The following is a 26568-nucleotide window of genomic DNA, read 5'->3' on the forward strand; positions in this document are numbered from 1 at the left end:
AATGCTAAAGGATAAAAAGATTATTTAAAAATTTACCAAACTATACCTTGCTTCCTTAGTAGCTATGCATAGGTAAGTATGTTGTTCTGAAATTATTGTTGACTGAAAGAATAAATATGAATGATAGTGGGAGCTATCCATCAAAAACGTCTTTATTTTTTTAAACACTGGCATGCACTCTATAAGCAGTAAGCAAAAGTGACAATTTTTTCCTAATCACTAAATGTTTACTTACCATTTGTAAGAAGGGTTAACCTGTCCTTAATTTGTTTGAACCCATGGGGCCATGAACAAACACCATAATAGAATGAAGAAAGCAATGCCAACATAGACCAATTTTGTCAGTAATAAAGAACTGTCCTGGGACAGAGTATGCCCAGATATGAGTTCTCAGAAAAAGCCACAGAACTCTTCTGTAAACTTCTATATCAACCGTATCCTACCTCCTCTTCTGCCTCAGCTTGCAGTAGCAGAAAAAGTTTACATGTGTTTGTATATTCACTGAACAGTAGTCCTCAAAGAATAGGGAATTCTCACATCTTTTTAAAAAGAGCCACTTAAAGAAAATATATTCTAAGTGCTTTAATTCAGATTTAAATGGCTACATTGCGAGATATTATTCCATATAATTGGAGTAATTGCGAATTTATACAGATTTTCAACAGTGGCACTTTGTAATCATTGATAAAATACAGCAGGGTGGGGGGATAAAACCAGTATTGCTTGGATCCAATGACATTTTCCCATGCTCACTTTTTCCAGTTGTGTAGCAATGACCATATTCTCTAATAGCATTAGCATACTTTTATGCTTCGGTCTTTTTGCTTTTCATTAGGAGAATACTGGAATTCATGCTATAGAATGGTTCCTTTTATACTCCAGCCCACTTGTGCAACAACATTCCTGTGATTTTACTATCTAATATGTTGTGGCTATAACCAGAGAATGCAAAATTTGTCTTCCTGGGAGCCTTGGCCTCTATATTTTCTACCAAATCATGCCTCCATTTTTTCTATAAAGGCTGTTGGTACACCCACAAATGTCATCTGTCTGTGACAAGCAGAACTGAGGCACTTTTGTTCTGATGCTTACATTTGTTCACATGAATAGAAGTTCCTCAGTTGAAAATGATTTGCACATAGGTTGAGGAACTGTGAATGAAATCACTCAACCTAGAGGCTGGCATTCTTCATGCTGCTGGCTGTTGATTTCTTCATCTTCTCCCTGAAGACCCTGCATGAGTGGTGAGTATCTGTAAAGGCACCAGGAGACCCAGACACCTCTGTGGCAGCCAAGCAGGTGTTACCCTGCAGGACTTAGAGGGATCTTAAGAGCAAGAGAAGGAAGGAGTGACTTATCTCACCAGTGGTCAGAGCAGAAAGTGCAGAGCAGCAAGTTGCAGGTTCTGGCAGTGATGGCTTCTGAACTGAAGAGCAACCAAACCCTCTTATGTAACCCTGTCACCACAGCTCAAAGGGAGGCTTTCTTGCCTCCCAGTAGAAGGGAACTGACAGAGCCTGTGTGGCTTTGCATCCTGAAGAATCTATAATTGTTGTGTCTGTTGAGAAAGCGTCAAGAAAATTGGATTGTTCCAACATTCAAGCTCTTCCATATTAGCTTTGTGTTCCATTTGAAAACAATAGGTTGAAAAAATAGCTTAATTCTAAGCTTATATGTATATGGGGAATTTTATCAATTATTAGCACCATTATAACTTGTTAAACAGTGAACTTATAGTTGAATGTGATCTATCAGATGGCTGCTTAACATTTGCTCAAGAATAATCTATGAGTCATCTAAGCACAAAGTAGCTATTTGAAAATTTGTTGAGTAAATGACATCTCTTTGACAGAAATATCTGCATAATTACAGTGTGTTATACATGCTCGTTATAGCCTAAGGACGTCTGTTTGAATTTGGGTTTTCCTTTTTTTTTTTCTGTCTGCATAACACACATGCAGACATCATAGTTTGAATACTTACGGTTGTGATCTTGGAGAAAAGTGTATCTCTTTTCTCTTTAACAGCTTAAGCATACTAAAGGTAGTTTGTAAGCAACACATAACTTTGAACACGGAAAATTAAGTTTGCTTTTCATGAAATTCTAATTTTGTAACTTGTTGAGAGTTATTTTTAGAGAGTGGTAGCTTTTGAAGAAAAAGAAGTTTGTGTTTTTTTTTTTCCTGAAATGTAATTGGTAGTCATTAATTACATTTTATAAAATATATGTTCCTTTCAAAAGCAATCTCAGACAATAGTACATTTTAAAGTCTGGATCACTTTCCCAGCAGCCCAGGGTGTTTTGAAGATAGGAGAACAAGGGAAGTACTTTAAGCCGTAAAGTCTTGCAGGGTAGCAGTTAAGTGCTTAAGGCAGTGCATTCTTGTTGCAGCGTCCTGTTACAGTAATATTATGAAAAAAAGCTACAGGGAATTCTCATACATGTCTAATACATATAGCTTTAATGTTCACTGGCTGGACCCATTCACAAATGGAATCTGTGGGTCAGATGTAGTTTGCAAGCCACTATTATTAAGCTGTTTTCCTTTTACTATTAAGTAATGGTTCCTTGTTAATATTATGAATGCATGTGTTCTTTGCTCTCTCTGTAAATCTTTTGTTCCAGTCTTTTTTTTTTTTTTTTTTTTTTTTTTGGCCTTACAAGAATGTGGGGGGAGGATATCCCTATCCACAAATCACGTACTTTAAATAGCCAGGCTAGAGCTGAATGAAGGAAATCAGTCTAGATAACATCTTTGTGAAATGTATGCCTATGAACTCTGCGTCACACAATACAAAGGAAATTGCCATTGTCCTGTACAAATTAGGTGAACAAAGCACATAAAAAAATCCTCTTCTGGTTGCCATATATATTCCTGTGCAGCTGAAACTAGAATTCCAAAGGCCACAGAAACGGCAAGGCTTAAGTGACAAATTTGCAAATCAGAGAGTGTAGGTTTTGCATTGATAATACAGAGAGATCTGTAATCATTTATCACAATGGTACCACATTTTTTGATACTGAACACTGCAGACCATAAACAATAAGGATTACATGACCACTGCTGCTACTGTGACTACTACTGCCATCACCGCCACCCTCCCTAGTGCTATTAAATCATGCTTATTAAGTTCTTACAGCCAACAATTGTGCTATATACTTTAGTGGCATTCATCATATTTAATCACCCCAGCAACCCACTGAGGAATCCACTTTATACAATTAAGGAAATTGAAGTTTAAATTGCTGCCAAGTCACACAGCTTATGCATACCTGGTCTCATACTTGATCCCGGAGGTCTTTCTGGCCCCAAAGCCCTGTTCTTCCCCACTATCTTGAACTTCCTTTCCCTGTATGTGAAGGGAATGGAACTCACCAGGTACCAAGATGTCACCTCCTAACCCTTACAAAGCCCAGTGAGTTATTTGGAGGGGAATTTTTCCCAAGGCCAAAAAGCTGTCCCTGTAATACTCCAAAGTAACTTCGATATTCTGGAAAGAGCAACTACAATCAAAGATAGCACCTTACAAACATCCTTCCTTTATTTAAAAAAAAAAAAAAAAAAAAAAAAAATTTTAAAGCTACTACCACCAACGGTTCTTCCCAAGATCAGAGATACCTGCACATCTGGCAATAAGCCCAGACATACCAAACTGTGTATTATCTAGAGCCAATGACTTGAATACCACTGCATCTGCAGAGAGACAAGCATCTCATTTCAATAGACAACTTGTTCCTAGAGTGGGATACTCCCCTGCTGAACTGACAGGGAGCCGGAAGAGCGGCATGGAACAAAGAGAATAGTTATGACTAGGCAGCAGACGGCCCCAAGCACAACCCCAGGTTCTGCTCTTCTTCAGCTTAACCAAGCAGAACTGCAGTTAACTCCCATTAAAAGTCAGTAGACATTTAGTCGGCTTCCAGAATGTGGGCAGAAGCTCATGTTAGTTATTTACTACCCATCTCTGGAATTCCTTTTGGACATGACCAATGAGTTACAGCTGGTCTTTAGGCAGTATGGCACACTCATTAACTAGCTGTCAGGAACAGCTACACCCTTTGGTCCACAAATCTGGATTTACCAGAGGAAAATTCCAAACAGACCAGGAAAGCAAAAACCACTGACACCATCTCCATAATAACTGTAAAACTGAAACATGTACGTTCTACAAAGAGGGCTGTTCTTCTGCCTCCTCAGAAACAATTTGACAAAGGCAAAAACTTTATGCACTACCCCTGGACAAACAATGCAAAGAAAAATGTTGTGCAGCTGATTTCAGAGTCAAGAGGGTGCTTCTTACCAACCCTCAAAGAAAAACCAGCACAGAGAATAGTAAAATGTGCAAAGCCAAACTGGTTGCTACTCTCTATCCATTCCCCAGCTTCCTTTGTTCACAGAAAGTGACCCTCTCCATGGCCCTGGGGTAAATCTGATCTGTCCATGGTTGTCATGCTGGTCCCATTCCCCTCGCAGGGCAGTTCTGGCCTGTTAAAAAGGGCGGTGAAATCTGCAGGGACTGTCGGAAGAGACTCTCTCCTTCTGCTGGACATTGACATTTCTGGAAGTGCCACTATGAATGGCCACTGCAAATGACTGTACCCATTTTGTGATTCTGAAGGAAATAGACTGAGAATAAATGTCAACTGGCAGAGCGGAAAGAAAGAATCTGAAGCTCCGACATTTCTTGATCCACTGAAATTACCAACTTTAAACGTGCATCATCTCCAGGCTTTTTGTTATGTTAAGTAAATAATATCCTTATTATTAAATCAGTTTGAATTGGGGTTCACTGTTATACCCAAAAGCATACAGTAGGAATTTTCTTTGGTGGGCTATTTGAGACTTGTCAGAATTCATTATCTACAGTCTTACAAATCGGTTGGATTTCCATTACCTTCTTACATACACTGATCTGCTGGAAATATAGGGAGATCAAATCATATTTAATATGTCTTTTAAAATGTACTCATTTTCTTCTAGCCACTTTTGGAACTCCAAAAAAGTAACTCTGTCATGCTAACAACTCCCTTGTTAGAGAAAAGAATTGTGGGTGTGTAAGCATTGTTTTCCCATGACAATGTTTCTTTTTAATTATTTATTTATTTAGAGACAGGGTTTCACTCTGTCACCCAGGCTAGAGTGCCAGTGGCATGATCACAGCTCATGGCAGCCTTGACCTTCCCAGGCTCAGGTGATCCTACCGCCTCAGCCTCCCGAGTAGTTGAGACTACTGCTATCAAATGGGTGGCATGTACCATCACACCCAGCTAATTTTTGTACTTTTTTGTAGAGATAGAGTTTTGCCATGTTGCCCATGCAGGCCTTGAACTCCTAGGTTCAAGCCATCCTCCCACCTCATCCTCCCTAGCAGGTCACTGGGCCCTCCAAATCTAAGAGTCATGTCCAGGAATCAGCATTTCTAACAAGCACTCTTTTATGAGATATATGGAAGGCATGACTTAGCGCTTGAGGAAGAAGAGCTAGAAGAGGAGGAGGACTTCTTCCAGGCAATGAGAGGCCTTAGAAATTAGTTGGAAACCTTTTTTTAATATTTACTTCTTCCAGAAGACTAGAAACATGGTAGGGACTGAGTGAGTGAGGTGGATGGCCAATTTCCCTGCTTTAGGAAGATTCTCCCTGAAATTTTCCATTGATGTTATGGTCTGCTCAATGTTTGTAAACACAGCTTCTCTGAGACTGGAGCATGAAATGGTGTGTCGGTAGCTTTGACTGGTAATGTGCCTTAATATAAATATGTATAAACATTATATGTACGCACACATATGCAAACATACAAGTTTTTTTAAATTTTTATTTTTATTTTTATTTATTTATTTTCTTTTTTTTTGAGACCGAGTCTCGCTGGATCACCCAGGCTGGAGCACAGTGGCGTGATCTCAGCTCACTGCAACCTCCGCTTCCCAGGGTCAAGCTATTCTTTTGCCTCAGCCTCCTGAGCAGCTGTGAATACAGGCACCTGCCACCACACCTGGCTACTTTTTGTACTTTTAGTAGAGATGGGGTTTCACCATGTTGGCCAGGCTCGTCTCAAACGCCTGACCACCTGCCTTGACCTCCCAAAGTGCTGGGATTATAGGCATGAGCCACCACACCCAGCCACATACAAGCTTTAAATGAAGTGTTTTAAATGACTTCCTCTGTATTTATAGATCATGAGTAAAAAAGAATGTCATGGATGGTAACATTCTAAAGAAATGAACACAGGCACAGGAGCACCAGCCAGTGAACACAGAGACCATACTGGACAAGGGACTAAAGGCAAGAGACGTGGAGATTTATTGATTAGAAAGCCATGTGGTTGGGAAGGGGAGAGGTGTGATGATGTAGATGGGCCTACATCATTATGGGAAGGACTCGTATGGCATCTGTATGGGGAACAAGCATTTTTATTCTTCTTCATATTTTGGTCACAGACATTAACATATAATATATGAGACTGTAAAGTCCAGAGATACAGGAACTGTGCCTGTATATTTTCTATATCATAGATACCACAGAATTTATAGCTAACATTTGTAACATAATCAAATATTATAGCAGGTAATAAACAAGAGAGGAAAAAACCAAAAATAAGTCATTAACATTTATCATGGATATTTTAGCCTTCTTAGCCTTACCCGAATTTATTTTCTACAGTTTTCAAAAGGAATAATAGAAATAAAAGGGTTAAAGAAAGTATAGATAGATCGATATAGCTATACATAAGAATAACAGGATAGGATTTCTACTTTTATAGAAATCTAGTGAGAAACAAGATGCTCTCTATATTTCTAAAACATCTTGAACTTTTTGATGAGAATACTTTTTTCAGAGCAAAGCTGTTATTATAAAAATAGTATTCTACTGCTGATTTGTCCTTTAAATATATTAGAAACATTCTTTTGAACTAAGATCTTTTAAATTGTTACATTAAAATGCAGTTTTTCTCCTTATTTGGTCATTTTTCTTCTTAGTGAAATCATAGTCCTAGAAAGCTAGATTTTTATTATGTTTTCAAAAACAGATGCTATTTTTATAGATAAAAGAGGATGGTTGCATATAACACTGATTTTCTTCATTAAAAAAAAAAAAGCACGGAATATGCTGAATAATTGCCCAAAATTCTTTTCTGGGGCAGTGTAGAATAGTGGAAAGGGAAAAAGATGTGGAGCTATACAACCTGGGCGGGTGTTATAGCTTCATTATATGCTGGCCTTGGAATGTTTTGCAAGTCAGTTACTGTCTTTTGGATTCAGCTTCTGCATGCATGAATCTGAATGGCAATACATCTGTACATGGTTGTTGTAAGGGTTAAAATCAGTCAGTGCACTTTTAAATCACGTTACAAACTGTGTCACTATTATTATATGACACATACAAACTATGTGTCATTATCATCATATGATCGATATCAACAAAATGAAAACTCATGTCAGCTCATCTTGAAATGAGAATGTTTGATTCCATGGATGTGATCGTGAAGCCGAGTTCAGAGAGATATTTCTGGAATATTCTATACAATGCTAAACAAAGATAAGCAGTTTTTAAGTTAACAGAATGCTGACCCCAGAATCATCCATTTTAGAGAAGTTGAGCTGAGTTGGGTAGTTCAAAACAGTTGCCTGAAGCTCCACTTAGGTTTGAGATGGAGTAGATTTGGAAGACAAGACGAATGAAGTATTTGATTGTCTAAAAAAGGGAATGGAGACACTTTAATTTACAGCTTCTGAGGAAAGGTCATCAATCCAGAGAAGACAGTGAAGGAAGGTCCAGGAAGAAGGTATCCTCTGGAAAGGCCAGGGTGTCAGGGCCACTGTGGAAGTGTGAGCATGTAGCAGAAAGAACTCACTTCACAACTGTTTAGAAACATTAAGGATATAAGCTAATGTTCGGGAATAGTTAACGTTTCTCGGATTGAATATTAAGCTTCCTCCAAGGAAAACAACTCAACTGCTAAAGTCAGCCCTAAACTAGTGCCAAGAAAATAGTGCTAAATTAGGATTCTAGGAGAGATATGACTCAGTTAAGTATCATAGAGCACTCAACCCATAAACTATCCCTTTGTAGTCCTTGAGAACATAAGAGATTACAAATAAATGTACTGACTCTTTCCTTAAGGAAAAGAAATGCCTAAAATCATGATTCAGCTTTTTAAATTCAGTTTCCATGTGTACTGCTATAGGTGCTGGGAAATACTTGATAGTCAAATCATTTTGTAAAACCATTTCAAATGTTTAGTCTAAGACCAGGCAAATGTTCTTGGAACCAAATACATTTTCTGGGTATTGATTCTAAATCTCTTTAGTCAGAATGAAAGTAATAAGAACTGTTTTAAAAATCATATTATTTCTATAAGCTTATGGGCAAGCGTACAAGAAAAGATATACATGTTCCATGTCAAATTGCGTGTATCTAGTTCAAGTCCTGATCTGATGTAATATAATGACTATCTGAATAATTGGCCAAATGTCAAGAAGATGGATATCTTAAAGAGACTTTCAAGTATATTGCCAACACGATTGGAGTATTAACAACAAGTTTGGATATTAATTCTTGGTAATCTCCAATAGCATCTAATTTCATTTCCATTATTTCATAGATGCCTCCTTTTCATCTAATATTGAGCACTAATTAGTCTTCATTTGGCTGGAGTTGACATTAGCTAAAGTTTGAACTTAGGCTATAGCATCTATGCATACTTGTTTGATTTGTGAAAACCCAGCAGCATGGCAGTTTTATTCATTTTCCTGTGCTGGCTCTTAAGCACATGTGCATATGCAAAGTGACCTAGCTTTGTGAATGGTCATACACAGAGAAAAAGAAATACATATAGAATAAATAATTTGAGCCTTAAAAATATATATATGTATATATGTGTGTGTGTGTGTATATATGTGTATATGTATGTATAGCGCTCCTGTTTTGAAAACTTGTAGCAATAGGAAATAGGACTGAAACATTCATTCTTTTCTATGAAGTAACATTAATCTCACAATTTTCACTTCACTTTTTGACTAAGGGTGGATTTTTCCCCTAAAATCTTAGAGAATCCTAAAAATTGAGATGCAAAGTCGACTCCTGAGACTGTGTATTCCTTTACCCCACATGTGTGTGACTGTTTACTTCAGACTACTTTATGTTCCTCAAAGCACAACCATCTCCCGTAAAACAAAAATCTCTATTAAACTGCTATAACTCGGGAGCACACCAGAGTATCCCCTTGACACTAACCATGGTTTGACAACACTATCCCCAAACCACATCTTTTGCTTTTTAATTTGTTAAGCTTAATTGTAATCTTTAACTTTCCAAAGTGAAGGCAAAGAAATTTTCTTACTGTATTTCTTTGTGATAGGGAAAAAGTGATACTTTTCTTCTACTTCGTCTTCAAATTTCTTCTGGAATTTTTTTTCAGTGACCTTATCTCTACCTTCTTATTTTCCCTATTATAAAGAAAATAGTCAGCTCTTCTTTCCTACATTTATCTTTTCCATATTTGATCAGCACGCCTCCCCACACTTAAGAAAACATTGTAGGAAAAAATATTAATCTACAATTGTACATTGTACTCTAATATCTGTGTTTCATTTGTCTCCCCCATTAGACTCTAGGCTTCTTTAAAGATTTCTTCTTTGTTTTCTACACCCAGTTCCTGTCTGTCATATAGTTCAAATATCAATTAGTATTTGATGAGCCAATGAACCACTTCATCAGGTCAGAATCCAGAAGGATGCATTTTGAAACTAATCATGACACTGTGATTTTTAAAGGGCTTCCCATTGATCTTTTCACTCCATTCCAAAGGTGTCTCAAAGGCACCCGAGGGAAGGCAAAAACTCCGAAGTATCAGCCCCCCAGTCTGTTCTCATGAGAGCTGCTATGGCTCATTGCCACACATACGCAGTCTGATGTTAATCAACACTAACTAGAGCAGCTTGTGGCTATTCTCATCCTTGAGCAGATGAAACGAGGCCAGCAGCAGTGAGGGCACTTTGCTATAATAATCCAATAAATACTTTTGAAATGATGCTTACTTTTGTCTTTTGCATTAAAGTCTAAGTGCAAAGCCAAGAGAATAGAAAATAAAGAACACTTCCCCTTTTCCACAATACCAAGCAGAAATTCCAGAGATTTTGCCAAAACTCCCCCATAGATTTATCACTTCTTGGGAGACTTTGTACAGAGAACTACAAAATCTCCTTTGCACCATAACGGCCAGATGTTACTGTTGAATTGTAACCACCCGTAGCTACATGTGTACACACATTGCACAGTCATCTCTAAATGCACACAGGAGGCACAAGGAATGGAAGTTAAGGCCTAACTTAGGCTTTTTCTAGGTTCAGAAAAAACTCTCACTAGCTACTCCTGGTAGATGGTTTCTCCTCTTTACCAAAGCCTCCCATCACTAGAAGGCACGTTTATTTCCAACTCAGGAAGCACTAAGACAGAAAAGCTTTCAACCCCAGAAGGGTGGTGCCTAGAGGTGTGATTTGTGTAGCTAACTATAGCTGAATCTCATCCTCACAATATTGTATCAACATTTGATCTGAAATAAATCCTTCAAACTTCAGATATACCATATTCCTATCTAATTATCAAAATACATTCCTTAGGTCCATTAAAACTTTTTGATCACTATTGTAGAATACCTCAAACTGAACTCCCCTATATCTGATCAATACCTGAGTTGACCATTAATTTTAAATTTAATTCAAAGTGACAGTTTTCATTCTAGACCTTCCCTGGATAGCCACAGAGAAGTGTTATGCACAAATTATTTCAGCCATTCAGTTTCAGTGAAGAGGTAGAGTTCAGGTGGATTTGGAGTGGGTATGAGAATCTAGCCAGATGGCCACAGACAGTCCTGGTGCTCTGAAAGAACAACCACAGCATAAGCAAGAAACTGGAACACCATGCCTGGTATAGGCCAATCCCTCCTTTCACTGCAATCTGGCAGCTTTTGGTAAAGTAAGTGTAAGGGGAAGGATCCAGGCTGGAGAGGAGTGAGCAGGAAAATTGAGTACAGGATCTCAGAAGGTACAAAAAGGTATGCAGAAGGTACAAAAATCTCTTGGCTAATACAGCTTAATGACACGTCACAAAAATTACTCTTACTGAATTAGAAAGACCTTACCTTGATTGTATGGGATTAAACCATATGAAATTGCTGATAATTGATTGGTTTCGACCTACAAAAATGCCTGTTCATGTGGCTCAACCTGATAGTACGAGTCACACGGTGAATGCTGTGAAGATGCTCTGCCTCCACCTATCCTGGCGATACAGTTCTGCAGGAGGATTTGCATCTAAAAATCAGAGATTTTTGTTTTTACAGAGTCAGAGTCTTGCTCTGTTGTCCAGACTGGAATGCAGTGACTACTCACAGGTGCGATCATAGTACACTGCAGCCTCGAACTTCTGGACTCAAGGGTCCTTTTTCCTCAGTCTCCCAAGTAGCTGGGACTAAAAACATGTGCCAACATGCCTAGTCCTAAGATTTGTTTTTAGTTGACCTCCCCTGGAGCTCTGGTTTTCCATTGAGGGGCCTCAGGGGCATCCTGGGAGGGCAGACATGGGTTGGAGTAGAGGCCACGTGAATGAGTCTCAGAAATACCATTTTGTTTGCTTTCTGTTGTAGGGTCCCCACATAAGATCTAACATAAAAGGTGTGGGGGAGATTCTTATGCTTTAAAAAAAAAAAAAAAAAAGTGGTTCAAAGCCTCCAAAGCCTGAAGTTCATTGTTTGAAAAGTGACCCAAACACAAATCTTGACATTCTGGAATATTGAAGTTTTAAAACTGTAAATCCGGAGGGCCATGAACAAACATGTCAATCACGTAATTTCATGAAAGACAAATTCTTGATAATGGTCATCCTCCTTCAGCCAGGTAAACATCAAATTCAAAGAAAATATATTCAGGACAGCAGTGTGAAATTTCTGAGGATAAGAGCATATTTCATAGCATATAAATGAGAGTGGATCTCGGTGAATGTTCTATACAGAAAGAAAGGTTGTGTTATGAACCTTTAAATAACTTTGGACAAAGGGTGAAGAAGGATATTGTTCACACCACAAGTCAAAAGCTACTCCCATCAATGTGCCCCAACCACACAAGTCAAGGCTGCTGCTGGCCTTGATGGTTCATGGCCATTTGGAGTGTTTGCAGAGAGATTTGATGACTACTTGTCTAGAATTTGAGCTGTGTCTACTTATTCAATATTTTGGGACATTTTTCCTATAAATAACCAATCAATTTGGTCTAGAAAGCAGTGAAGTGATAAGTAATAGGTCTATGTATTTATTGAAATGTTGTCTGTATGATAGGGATATATTCATCTGTCAGTTCAGGCAGATAAAACTGGTTACGCATGTGTGGATACAAACATGATCATAAACCTCACTAGTTCAATGAGCTGGCTTACATCTAAAGGACTCTTTTGGAAGTTTAAAAACAAATATCTTTTGCATAAACATTTTTAATATGACACCATATTTAACTTAAAATTTTAAATAACAGATGATCCTATGAGATGTTATTTTATGAGGTGTGAAGGGCCCCCAAAATGTCACTCTCATTGAGGAATTTTTATAGAAATTAGGGTTTTTACATCCTTTTTTAGTAAATGGCTAGAAGATCTGTCTTACACTATATTGCTATGAGACTGGAAAACAATCTACATGAAAAAAGATTATGCTAGGGCACAGAAGTACCTATTGGTTGAACAATGGTCATATGATTTTTAAAACAAAATCATACGATTTCAAAACAAAGTGGGCAAAATCGCCTACTACTGGCTGGCAAGAAGCAAAGGATCTAATTATATTAAAATTCTGCTGCTTACATTAAAGCCAGAGACTCATCTGCACAGGGAGCCATGTGAAGGGCTTCTTTCTTTCTAAGGTCAACTTAAGACCCTTTGCATAATAATCATGTTTGCTTTACCATACACTGTGCCTAATTTTTTTAAAAAAATTAAGTTGGTAAGCTCAATTCAAGCCTCTTTTTATTTAATGTTTAGATTAGTACTAAAATGAACTACTAATGTCTGGGTCCTTTGTTAGCAAGGATTTTCTTTCAATGCCTACCAGAAGGAGTGGCTTAGCTGTCTGAGTATCAGCTTTAAAATACCTAGACTTCCTGGAACCATAGATTGTATTCTTAGGAGGGCCGAGGAACTTCTTAATTATTCTGAAATAGGTGGAATGGCAGACCATTTCCTACACAAGTGTCTTTCTACAAAATCTTAAAAATCCAGATACTCTGTGGATTTTAAAAATTCAGTAACTTTTTTTCTTTCATTTGGAGAACTGCTCGTCTGCTGTATGACCTCAGAAACCCAAAACTATGTCCTTTCCTTTTGCTTATCCTCTACAGTTTCTTAGCATGTTGTACCCTAAGCTATTTGTATATACTTTAACAATGATATTTATTTATTTGCAAGCATTATACTTTCAATTGTGGCTGAGCTAGTCCATTCTAAGGGCTAGACTACAGAGCACTACTCACTGAAATCCATGTGGTTAGAAAGAGCTCTTCTTAATCTTCACATGATATGTTCAACTGATGGGGTCTTTGAGTTCTCACCATTTTTTTTTTCTTTAGAGGCAGGGTCTTGCTCTGTCACCCAGGCAGGAGTGCAATGGTGTGATCATAGCTCACTGCAGCCTCAACCTCCTAGGCTCAAGCAATCCTCCCACCTCAGCCTCCTGAGTAGCTGGGAGTACAGGCATGCACCACTACACCTGGCTAATTATTTTTAATAGAGGTGAAGTCTTGCCAGGTTACCCAGGCTGGTCTCAAACTCGTGAGCTCAAACAATCCTCCCAAAGTGCTGAGATTACCGGCATGAGCCACCGCATCCGACCAGAGTTTTATTTTAACATCTATTAATCCAAAACATTTCTTCAAAGTCCTTTGGTGATTTTGTCAATGCTGCTATTGATGTTTTGTTCTGGGAGGAAGCTCTGTTTCACCCCATTGTATTTTAGAAGTTTAAATGCAACCATGGAATGAGGATTTTCATTACAAGCTTTTTGAAAGGTGCAATAGTCTCAACATCATGAATTCAAAATCTCAGTGCATTGAAGGGTTTGCATGCCAAGTTGACAAAGTGCCTAAATTATATAAACTCCCTATGTGCACACTTAGAATTGGATCATCAGATTTGTCTAAACAACTTGAAAGGCTTTGCTATGTGTTCACTAGAATGGTCATTATGATGTCCACACCTTTAAGAGGGACTTATCCCCTCCACAATTGATAATGAAGGAAGAATCTCCAAGTGAGGTGAGGCTGCTGGACTTTGCAGGGCTGACTCTTGTCCCCTGGGATTCACTTTTCATCAGCAACCTGGAGGAATCAGAACTAGGCCTTGCTGAACAATCTGGAGTTGAAAATCAAAGCTGGGGAAGTACAGCTTCTCCTGGATTGGATATTGATTTGACTTTTTTCTTTTTTCTTTTTTTTTCAAGGAACAGACTGGGTTTCTTCAGCGCATTATATCAGGGATTAAGAGAATCAGTAGACTCAAGTTGTTTTAGTTTTAGAAAATGATCTCAGAAGATTATTTAAATTCCCTAGGCCTTGGTTTCCCTGTGAGAAAATGAAAACAGTAAGGCCTGGACCCTCCCAGTAACAAAGGGGCAGATGTTAAAAATATAAAGGATTTTAGCTTTTATATAGGAAATGCATGTGCAAAATATTACTCATTTTTTAAGGTGCATGGACATTTACTGTTAACGGCACAGAAGACTAATATGTATCGCTGATATTATTCAGGTCTTATAAAAAATCCTGTGGCCAGTTGTGTTTTTAATGCCAAGAACCCTGAGGAGCAACTGGTTTCTAAGTATCAACACTTAGTTCTGAGCCGAGAGATGCCTCAAGGAAGATAAGAGACTTACAGTTTGTTTGGCGTCCAAAAAGCTTTCCAGACAGCAGTTTGTTTCCTTCCCCTTTTTATGAATGGTGGTAGTATTATGCTTCAGTCTGCGTTTTCTACCAAAGCCATTCATAAAAATAAAAACAAAACAAAATAACAACAACAAAAACTTTCCCGGCACAGTCTGGAGCCATTGGGTGCCAGAGGCTGGGAAAACATCCTGGCAGCCATAACCCCAACCAACATTGAAAGTATTCAAGGGTCTGTTTGTTTGGTGGTCTGAAAAGTATGAAGTGCTGTGTCTGAGGGTAGCTGGTAGAAGTTCCGTGACACGGACTAGGCCGGGAGCCAGGGCTGGCAGAGATTCAGACATTGTCTTTCCCCTCATTGAAGTGTCAGGACCTAATTCATGGAAAATTGGGTGAGCTGGCAGCCCTTTCAGAGGATTTCATTGAGCTGCAGTGTGCAGGAGTCACATGAATGCGGGAGCCTCGGCCAAAAAAGGAGGGGGATTTCTGAGCAGTAGGAACCAGTCAGCCTGCAAGAATGTGTGTAGATTTGAAACGGTTTGGGAGTAAACATGTGTACAGGTGTAATCGACAGGGAAAAGGGGGAGGAAGAAGAGTGCTGTCTTCTTCCAAATGGCCCTTTGGAAATGAATCCTCTAATAGCCCACGCTTTTGTGTCCTAAGAGGCAAAAAGTTCTCATTGTTCTTAGTTCGATTTCCCCTGGAGAAAATATCATCTCAAAACTTGGGCTTTTGTGATGACCTCATCTCTACTGTGGTTTAAAGTCAAAGGGAAGAACGTCTTTTCCTTTGAGCAAAAGTACCTTGCCATTTATTTTATTTTTATGCTGTCCATCTAAAAACAAGAAAAGTTCTGATGATTTTTATATGGAATTTTTAATGTACCAGCAATAAACCACCGTACCACTGAGAGGAACTCTGAGAGGAAGGGGCTCTCAGAATGAATGAACAGGGGCTAGTGAATAGTGAAGGTGTTCTAACTGCTGTTATTTGGGAGAACTGTGACAATTTTATTTTTCACTGGCGCAAGAACGCATGTCACTATCCACATCAGAGTACCTCAGGTGTACTCACAAATCTCAGTGATGTGTAGATAGAATAATGCATGCCTGTATTCAGACATGAGAGTGAGGACTGGAAGTAAATAATCCATCGAAAAGCTCAGGCTTCAAATCCACCTTTTATAACGCCAAAGTAATAACAAGTACTTTCTAATACTCTATTGGAAAGTTAGGCAGGCAGAAAAACATTCCCTCGGGTGTTTCACTCAAAAGAGAGAGTTTTGCTCTACATATACAATAGATATAGATATAACACAATATTCTTCCTAGGATACCATCAAGAAACTGAACAAACTCACAGAATGGGAGAAAATATTTGCAAATCATAAGGGACTTGGATGTAAAACATTAAAAGAACTCTTACAACTTCGTTATGAAGAGATAGCAATTTTTTTTTAAATGGGCAAGGGATTTAAATAAACATTTCTCCCCAGGAGACATATAAATGGCCAATAAGCACATGAAAAAATGCTCAACATCATTAGTTGTGAGAGAAATTCAAATCGAAACAGCAATGATGTTTAACTTCACACCCATTTGGATGTCTATAAGCAAAAAGACAGGCAATAACAAGCATTGGCATGTATACAAAGCAATTGGAACTCCAGATTCATTGCTGGTGAGACTGTAAAATGGTGCAGCTGCTTTGGAAAGGTGTCTGGCAGCTCCTCAAAAAGTGAAACAAAGAATTACAGTATGACGCAGTGATTCCACTCCCAGGTATATACCCAAGAATGAAAACATGTTCGCATGAAAATGTGTATATAAATGTTCATAGTAGCATTGTTCATAATAGCCAAAAGGTGGAAACACCCCAGATGTCTGCCAGCTAATGAATGGATAGGTAAAATGTGGTATATCCATACAAGGGAATATTATTTAGCATAAAAAGGAATGAACTGCTGATGCTACCACATGGATGACCTAGAAAACCCTAGGCCAGTGAAAGAAGTCACACACAAAATACTCTACATATATTGTATGATTCCACTTACGTGAAATGTCAAGATAGGTAAATTCGTAGAGACAGAGAGTAGATTCATGGTCACTTAGGCGTGGGAGGTGGCTAGGGACGTGGAGGTTAGGGAAGAGTAACCGCTAATGGGTACAATATTTCTTTTAGAGGCGATGAAAGTGTTCTAAATCAGATTGTGGTGATGGTTGCACAACCCTCTGAATATACTAAAATATACTTTAAATGAGTGAATTGTGTGGCATGTAAATTATGTCTCAATGAAGGTGTTTTTAAAAAATGAAATATTAACAAATTAGGTACCTTCACTCCTCAGTTTTGTGACATATAGGCTAAAAACAAAGTGAATCAAACAGTTAAGTTTCTTTCAAGCTACTTGGCGTGTATGCCAGACTTTAATTGGGAATTACTTTCACTGAGATAGCCTATGTTGTGTTTCCTTAATATAGAGAGATCAGGAATAAACAATTTTCTTTTTTTTTTTTTTTTTTTTTTTGAGATAGGGTGTTGCTCTGTCACCCAGGCTGGAGTGCAGTGGCATGATCACGGCTCACTGCAGCCTTGACCTTTCTTAGCTCACGTGATCCTTCCATTTAGGCATCTGAGTAGCTGGGACTACAGTTGCATGCCACCACACACTGTTAATTTTTGTACTGCTTGTAGAGACAGGGTGTCACCATGTTGCCCAACCTGGTCTAGAACTCATGGGTTCAAGCCATCCATCCGCCTCTGCCTCCCAAAGTGCTGGGATTATAAGCGTGAGCCACCACGCCTGGCCATGTATAAACACTTTTAACTCTGGATATACCAGTTGAACTTTATACTTTCCTGTTTTCTTTGAAGACAAGTATCTATATTTAAAATATGTACACCTAATTTTTTCCATAATGTATATTTTCTTTTAAAATATATCTTTTTCTTTTCCTCCTTAGCCACAACAAGTTGTTCAGAAGAAGCCTGCTCAGGTAAGACATAGTCATTAATTATATTCTCCCCATTAATATAAAAAGTGAAATATGTTCTGAAAAATGTCCCCAAACTAAACCTTATTTTGCATTTTCTTCATTTTGATTATCGTCTTGCAGTGTTCTTGAAAATGTGTTGTAGCCTTCAAAGTCAGGAATATATAGTTGACAATCGTACCATTAAAAACCCCCCAAAATGTAAGGTCTTAAGTGTACAAAGCAAATATAAATTATTTTAAAAATAAAACTATTTTATTTCATTGCCTCGTATGTAAAACAAATATTTAATTTTACTCTATCTTTTACCAATTCTTAAACATCAAATTTTGCCCTTTCCAACTGACTGTCTATGTTCTGTTGACTTGACACCAGACTTCTATTTAATGATTCATGACTGGAAACATATTTCTTCATTGAACCATTTCATAATATTTGATGATCCCAAAACACTCCAAAGAATGCTGGAATACTTGAAAATTAAGTTATACTAACTTGCAGACTGATGCATTCTTAGATCTTATTTAAATAACTGAATCCCAGTCTCTGAAGTTTTTGGCAACATCAAAATTGGGAAATAGCTCTACGTCTCTTGCCCCATATTCCTGGAGCACCTTGTCCTCACTATAATCCTTACATAGAAACGTTAAAAAAACATGTTTATTGAGGAAGCATATCTTGAAGAAAACAAAACTGAAGTATAAATTAACCATGATTGCTAATAATGTGAGCCATTATTAAAGTATAAGAATGTCCTGCTGTTCTCTTCCCTTCTGGATGTACATAGTCATTGGAGATCTAGGTGGTATGCTGAACCTGCTAAAATAAGTTATTAAGCAGTGTCACGAGCTACCAAATTAAGTAGAACTCTTTCGTGTAATTTTAAGTATCCATGAAATCTTTTTCCCTAGAGGTCTTTACAAATCTACCTTGCATCCTGTTTTCTTAGGTCAATGTTGCCTTGCCTGGGAAGGACCACCCAGGCAATCTTATATATCTACTATTCTCTAAAAATGCCACTTAGAAGAGAACTGAAACTTCCAAACACATGAAAGGATCCAGGGAAAGTGTCTTCAAACAATTACACATGAGCTTTAAGTGGAATAAAAACAGAGTTACCACGAAAAAAGTCATTCTCATTGCTGCTCCCATGCATAAAAGCTAAGAGTAGGAGAGGGGTGCTAAAAAGACCCAGTGTTTGTGTGTCTTTAAGCAATATTAAAATATATATATATATATACACATTATACCATATTAAAATATATATACACACATATATAACTATATATATAACAATATGTTTATATATATACACACATATATATAAACACATATATATTATATATATATACACATATATATATATAAACAAAAACTTGACATTTTAAGTAGGAGAACCCAAATATATTTAGCCTCTCATCCTTTATCTGTACGAAAATCAAGAGAAAATAAATTGATATCTGTGCATTTGAGTCAAAGGATGAAGCAGAGTTCACATTTGCATCATAGGCTGTGAACTACAGATTAATCACCTTATGTGATTTGTTAATATTGATTCAGTCCCTGTGCTTAGTGTCATAGGGAAGATGAGTCAAACAAAGAAAAACAGTCACTGCACCTGAGAAATATATTTATATGTATATGCCTGTGTCCTATCCAGTGGTATGCTGGAACTAGCCCTTGTGAGCAAATAGTGAACATCTCTTCTGAATTCTGTGCAGTGATGTCGAGTAGGTAGCTTGAAATCCACTATGGTGGGAGTATTTACACCATGGAAAATGACAAATACTAAAATTCAGGACTTCTTTTTTTTTTTCCTGAAGAGCAAGTTGTTAAACATTTACCTCCCCAGCACGGCCCCACCCTTCAGCGATTCTGTTTATTTGGTCTGGAGATCCATCAGTATTTTTTATGAACTCCCTAAGTGAGTTTAATGTGCAACCAGAGATGAAGACACTCCATGAAAACACATGGGAAGATGTTTGAACATTTGTTGAGCAAATGACCACAGAATGTCAATGTGCATGGGACACACGGGGGATACGGATGAATGAGTGGAATGCCTCAGGTTATCAAGGGGATGATACCCCAAAGACTGGAATTTTCTTGTTTTGTTTGATTTTGTTGTTGTTGAGTTGCAGAAGGGAAAACTGAAACATAAATTAAGGGAAAGAAATTACAGATAAGATGAATGGCATATACAAAGGTAGAGAGGCAAGAACAAATACATCACAGGTGGAGATTATTAATGTGGCTAGAACTGATTGCAAGTTGGGCATTAATACACCAAGAAATAATATAAGTGAAATCACAGTTTTTCCCAAGAGAATCCAGAATCTCAAAGAATCCATAAGTGGATTGAGGTGATCTTCAAGGATGAATATGACTACCTTACAGACCCTGTTCCAGATTTGCCCCATATAGGAGAGTTCAGACTCAGAACTATAAAAAAGAACATGAGCTCATTGGGCTACCTAATTTATATTGTCTGATGACACAGTAATGAATTATGTAAACATGAAAACTATGTGAAAGTTCGTGGACGATAATGTAAATTTTACACTACATTCAAAAGAATATCTTCCTTTTCCATCTGTTTCTTTCAAAATACCCTCCCAGATGGCTTTCCCATGTGGCAATCTGGATTAACTCAGCCTCATATCCTTCGTTCAACAGCACTTTGAGGGGTTACATTCAGAATCACTTTTGAGATAAAAATTTTAGCACAGCTAAATATTTGATATCTAAAGAAAAGGGCTCAGAAGTGTGTAAAGAGACCTAGGTTTTTCTTTCTGACCCCATCACTAGGCTAATTAATTTCTCTTTGCTCTATTTATCCATCTAGGAAATGGAATAATAATACCTTTTCCCTTCCTCCCAAGAACATTACAAGAGATTCATAATTATATAAATTCCAGGTAGCATTATTACGTTCTGACTTATTTTTGACTGTTTTTCATTTCCAGAGATTTATAGTCTCAAAAATTCTAGAATCCTGATTTATTCCAAAGTACTTCCTCTTTGACGTCAAGTGTTTTCCTTGAATGTTTTTTAAAGCAGGATTTTTTAGCTGGAGGAAATTTTCTAGTAATTGCTCCATCCTATCATTAGGGCTAAAGCATTCAGAGTCATCTTCCTAGTATTTCTGTCACATGTATACAGAATTACAAAGGCTCTGTGGTAAAGTATCCTTATACCGCCCAATGCTGAAGTCTCCTCAGATCTTCAATAATGGCCCTTCTTGAACCTGGGGTACAAAGCAGCAGAGTTTATTCTGAGGAGACGAATTCAGAATTATGACAAATCTCAGCACCTACATATGCACTTGTGTTTGTGCGTACAAGTACATGCATCTAGAGAGAAATAAAAAGTGAAGGACCACCCTGTTGCAGGGGTTCGTGTTTGGGAAATCCACCAGGTGTCATCAGCTGCAAACATCAACTGTGTCCCATAATCCTAATGGGAGAGTTAATAGCCTCTTTAAAATCTAAAGGGGAAAATCTGTAATATGCACGTTAACTTTTTTCTAAAATTCCAAAACCAATGAAAACGGCTTACAAAATAGCTCTACTATATTTCCACTTCAAGTGATAAACAATAAATTGAAATTAGCTAATTAGAAATAAATAGAAATGAGGCTGGGTGCGGTGTCATGCCTGTAATCCCAACACTTAGGGATGTCAGGAGTTTGAGACCAGCCTGGCCAACATGGAGAAGCCCCGTCTCTACTAAATACACAAAAATTAGCCAGGCATGGCGGCAGGCACCTATAATTCCAGCTACTTGGGAGGCTAAGGCAGGAGAATCGCTTGAACCTGGTTGGCGGGGGAGGGTTGCCGTGAGCAGAGATGGTGCCACTGCACTCCAGCCTGAGTGACAGCAAGACTCCATCTCAAAAGAAAGAAATAGAAATCAGCTCATTTTTTAGCAATTTGAGCAGTTGAATTCTCAGTCATATGAATTACATTCTTAACCCTAGTAGGAAATGGTGGTAGGTTTTTCTTTTTCTTTTTTTAAAAAAAGAAACACCATAAAAGTACCAGATCATTATTATTATTATCATTAGAGGGTGCTTTGTTACTCAGGTTTTTACTTTGATAAAAATAAGTCTCTTTCCATCTGAGATGTCTAAAAATGTTTCTCTAGTTTATCAGGTATTTGATCGTTTATTGCTATTTCCCTTTTAAGGCTTTCACCTGAGACTTGAAGGGACTCCCTAAATGTAATTCAGACATTTTTCTCTCACCTTTCTTCTACCCAAAGGGAAAACAGGTTTTTAAAATCCAAAAGTTCTTAACCCTTTCAATCTACTTTCCCCATTGTTGTACAGCCCTGGCAAACAATGCCTCTGGCAATTAGGACAGGTACAAACCTGCTCCTTTTCAATTTCCCAGTGAGAGGATTGCAAAGTTTTCAGTTTCTAAAAGACTGGAAACAAAGCTTTCTGTTTCAAAAAAGAGTTTTTACTTGCGAGTAACATCTTCTGTGGGTGGTGTGCACCCGGGCAAAGAAATCTCAGTAAGCCTTGATTATCACGGGATTTCTTCCCCCTCAAAATAAAATGTTGAATGTTTTTACAGAGACTTCAAGGGCAGTTTTAAGGATGTTTATATTTCAGACAACCTAAACATTGTTTGGAGCAAAATGAGAGATTTCATTTTGGGACAAGCAAGTTGATGAATTGCAGTCAGCATCTCGTTCTCAAAGAAGGCATTTTTACTGGGGGCTTTTAGTCTAGACATACAAAGAGGGAAGGAGGAAAGGGGAAAGCATTCTCACTCTAACACTCATCTTTTACATGGTACCTTGGCCAGTGCAGTAAATAGTTCATAATAAATCAGACTTACAAATACTCACTCGTCTACTCACTCAAGGAACATAATGATTTATACTGCCTAAGTCATAAAGATTACTGATGTATTTATTTTTTTACTTATGCACTTTCAAGCTGGTAAAACATCTTGTGGGCCAGTAAATGTTTAGTACCAACTGGCAAAACATGAAGAATCATATCAAAGGCTGCCCTGAGTTGCACTGTTTTGTTGTATAGGAAATACTTTTTGACTTAACCGCTGACCTCTGACATCACACAGGTCAAGGGACAAAGAGAGAGCAAAGTAGAAACCAAGGTTTAACCCTTAATAAAGTAGCTCAAGGACATAGCAGCACAGGGAAATTGGAGGGCAGAGGAAGCGTATCAAAATGATTATTAACTGTAAACAGATGAAGTAATTAGCTTAGCTAACAGTTGTAATACAGGAATATTGGCAGGATGAAGTCAGCGGTTCTTGGCAGGAAATGTTTTATAGAGATGACAACTTCTAACAGAAGTGAAAGAACATCACTCAATTTAGGGCAACTTATAAAACTCCAAAAGGCAAAATTTAGTGTTTCTGGACTTGACACATTTGCCGAGAGTTTTTTTTTTTTTTTTTAAGTATGACTGTTTCTGTGTGGGGAAGTCTGTGGATTAGGCTCAAAACAAAATGGCAGTGGCTGCCTGCATTTCCCCTTCACATTGCAGAATTTTCCTCTACATTTTGATGTGTACTGGATAAAAACCAATTATTTACTCAATATATATCTTTCTTCTTACTCTCCAAACTTACTCACCCAAATTAATGTGGAACAAATAGCAATTGGCTTTAAAACCTGGTCTTTCTAAGAAAATCCTTAATCGTTGCATAGAAATATATTGCATTGTCTCAGACACTCATATTCAGGAAATGTTTGCTAGACACTCAAATGTCTACTGAGAAATTATTTGTTAACTTACTGTTACTGATATTTTTATAATCTTACTCAAAAGTCATAACTCAGGATAATGAAAAACATTTGGTGCAATAATGATTAAAATCCACAAATGTTCTGTTCCCTGGCTGCAAATAAAACACCTATGCAAAATTTTACACATCTACAAAACAAAAGGAAAAGGTTTTTCCTAGTCTATGCCATTAATAAGCACATCTGGAATATAACCCTTAAGCAGTCTTTAATCATAATTTAAAGCTACTTTGCATAAAAATAAGAATATTCCACAACAGTTGTGGAAACACTGAAATAAATTTTCTTCTTCTGAGCTGGACATGATGGCTCATGTCTGTGATCCCAGCACTTTGAGAGGCTGAGGCAGAAGTATCCCTTGAGCCCAGGAGTTTGAGACCAGCCTGAGTAACATAGTGAGACCCCATCTCTATTAAAAAAAAAAAAAAATCCCTTCTTTTGAATACTTTGTTTATGCAAAAATCCTTTTGCTGTCTTTAGCTATTTTTTTAAATGCAGTGTTCCTGTGATAAGAATTGAACCTGGCATGGAAAACTGATCAAACCAGTAATCCTCAGAAATCGTGACTCCTGAAACTTATAATTAGTTTATACCTAAAATGATTTCCCTGTTTGAAAAATGTGCCTACCATCTCCAGATTTTTTAAAAATAGCCCTTTATCCCAGAAAGGAGAAATTCATTGTATCGCAGAGACCAGCATTACTTCTGTTGCGATATTTGCAGTAATGGAACTCTATTGAGATTACAGACAAGACAAGCCAGAGAGCATTTTAGGAAGCTAATACTTTTTATTTTACTTTCCTCTGGGGACCCTATTGAATAGTTTTTTTCTTTCTTAAGAACCTATCCTTGAATCATAGGTAAAGAAATAATCACAGAATTAGTAACTGACATTAATAATCACAGCTTCACACTATAGTCTTACTGGATTTTTACTCTTTTTCAAGGTTTCCCCAAATGGTTGTCACATTTCTCACACAATCCTGCAGTGTAGATAGACATGTATAGTCATTACTGGTCTGACACAGTGGGACTGAGACCTGCTAGTGCAGTGGTTGGCATCTATGATTAGTGAGGTCCAAGCTCAACCTTCTTTACATTAAACATGCCCTAGCAAGACCTTCAAACCAACTTTATTAAGCTGATGCTAACACACACAAAGTAGTCCTAACAATTCTATGTTATATATACGTAATGCAAAAATAAAGACAAGATCAGGTACAAATGCTGTCAATATCTCAACTTCTTGTCTCCTTTTGAAAAACGTAATTCCTGCCTAGCATTTCCACCAGAATCCCTTGCTCTTGCCAGATTATATGGTTTATATGTGTTCCATTTAACATGTTTTTTAAAAATTTGCTGTAGAGTTTTCCTAGTTGGAGGAAATAATCACTTTCCATTAAGTTAAACAGTCTTGATACATTTTAAACGAAAATATCTGACAGAGAATAGAAAAACTCAGCTTTGTGGTCTTGTCAGTCACTTAGCTACAGATGGAACTTGAAAAACTAGTTCCTGGTCATTGCTGCTGAGGAGAGCCCTTTATTTCTGCTGTAACAGGACTGACTCAAGATACTCATGAACGTGGAAAACTCCTAAGTGTGTCGTTCTGAGTTCCTGAGAAATTGAACCTACACAGATAACAAAAAAAAGAATGCCATTTAGCCATAACTACCCTTTCTAGATTACCAAGTATTTGTAGGTTTATTGGCAAGATAGCTTAAATTACACATGGATTTCTGGCCTGCAACATCATGTAATAGAAGAGTTGCAGAATTATTTGCAGTTAAGAAAAAAAAAAAGATAAGGACTTATTAAAGCTGACATGAACTTCTGTGATTTTTGCACTCCTTACCACACACGAAGGAGGGCATCGTGGTAACACCACCTCTGAGTTTGTATTTCCCGGTTCCATTTAGAATCCACTGGCCTCTTCTACTGCAGACCTGCTGTTTAGTCTGCATCTGAAAATTAAACCCAGAGCTTCAGCTCTTAGCATTAAATACTGAACTTTCTTCCAGCACACACCCTCATCCATGCCTGCATGGTAAGTCTTATTAAACTCAAGACATTTTAAAATTCCATTAGCCTTAGGAGTTAAGTTTGGATATTGGGCTGTCTTCCTCCTCCTTTTTAATCAATTAGCAGAAGTGTACCCAAAGGTGTATATATCACATGCATCATATTGAACCAAATTAAAAGAACAGTGATACGTGCAAACTATATTTCTGGGTTTTAGTGGAGTTTTTTTTCAAGCTTAGCTAAAACAATGAAAGAGTTACATTTACCAAATTCCTTTTTTCATGAACAAAAGAAAAACTAAGGCAAAGTAAGTGCACTTTTCCAGTAGTTATAATAAAAATATAGTTTTCCAACTCTGCCCATCCCTTGCCCCGCTCATCAATTTTCTGCCAAGAAAGCTCACATGTTTCAGCCTGGTACCACGCAACCTCACTTGTCTTTGTAAAGTAGCTGCATGATGGCTGGGAGCTGTTCGGTGTTTAGAGGCCTTAGTGGCTGGTGCTCATAAAAATGTCACTGTGCACTTGCACTTTGAAAAGTCCTTTCATATGAGCATTCCTGAAGCCCCATTCCAACAGGTAAGCCTTCTTGACCAAAGAGCGGCTGTTTAGCCTTCCCACCCTGCCACTAGACCCTAATGAGATGTGTGCAACTCTTGGCTACAGTTTTCTTCTTATTATTACTTCAAGGCTTCTCTTGGGAGCTACACAAGCTCAAAGGTCCTTTGACCATTAGGTGACAAATGTGATGCAATTTTTTTAAAACATGTCAAGGTACAAGCTATTGTCTATAACACACAGCCTTTTTTTTTTTTTTTTTTTTTGAGGTCGCCCAGGCTGGAGTGCAGTG

General features: G+C 37.7%; 1 protein-coding gene across 3 annotated transcripts in view; it reads left to right on the top strand.

The window, feature by feature from the left end:
- Nucleotides 1-26568, top strand: part of HMGA2 (high mobility group AT-hook 2) — a 141122-nt gene that overhangs the window by 108290 nt on the left and 6264 nt on the right. For 2 of the 3 annotated variants that reach the window (XR_004176105.1, XM_021922570.2), the window contains exon 4: nt 17884-17916. Coding sequence is in view for 2 of the 3 variants with exons in the window: in XM_021922570.2 (XP_021778262.1) it covers nt 17884-17916 (33 nt within the window). In the remaining variant the exon portion in view is untranslated. Of the gene's footprint in view, nt 1-17883; nt 17917-18862; nt 19151-26568 lie in introns of those variants that run through there. The other variant, XM_021922571.2, reaches the window with a different exon arrangement.

This window comes from Papio anubis, chromosome 9 (genome assembly GCF_008728515.1).
Source record: "Papio anubis isolate 15944 chromosome 9, Panubis1.0, whole genome shotgun sequence".
Lineage (NCBI taxonomy): Eukaryota > Metazoa > Chordata > Mammalia > Primates > Cercopithecidae > Papio > Papio anubis.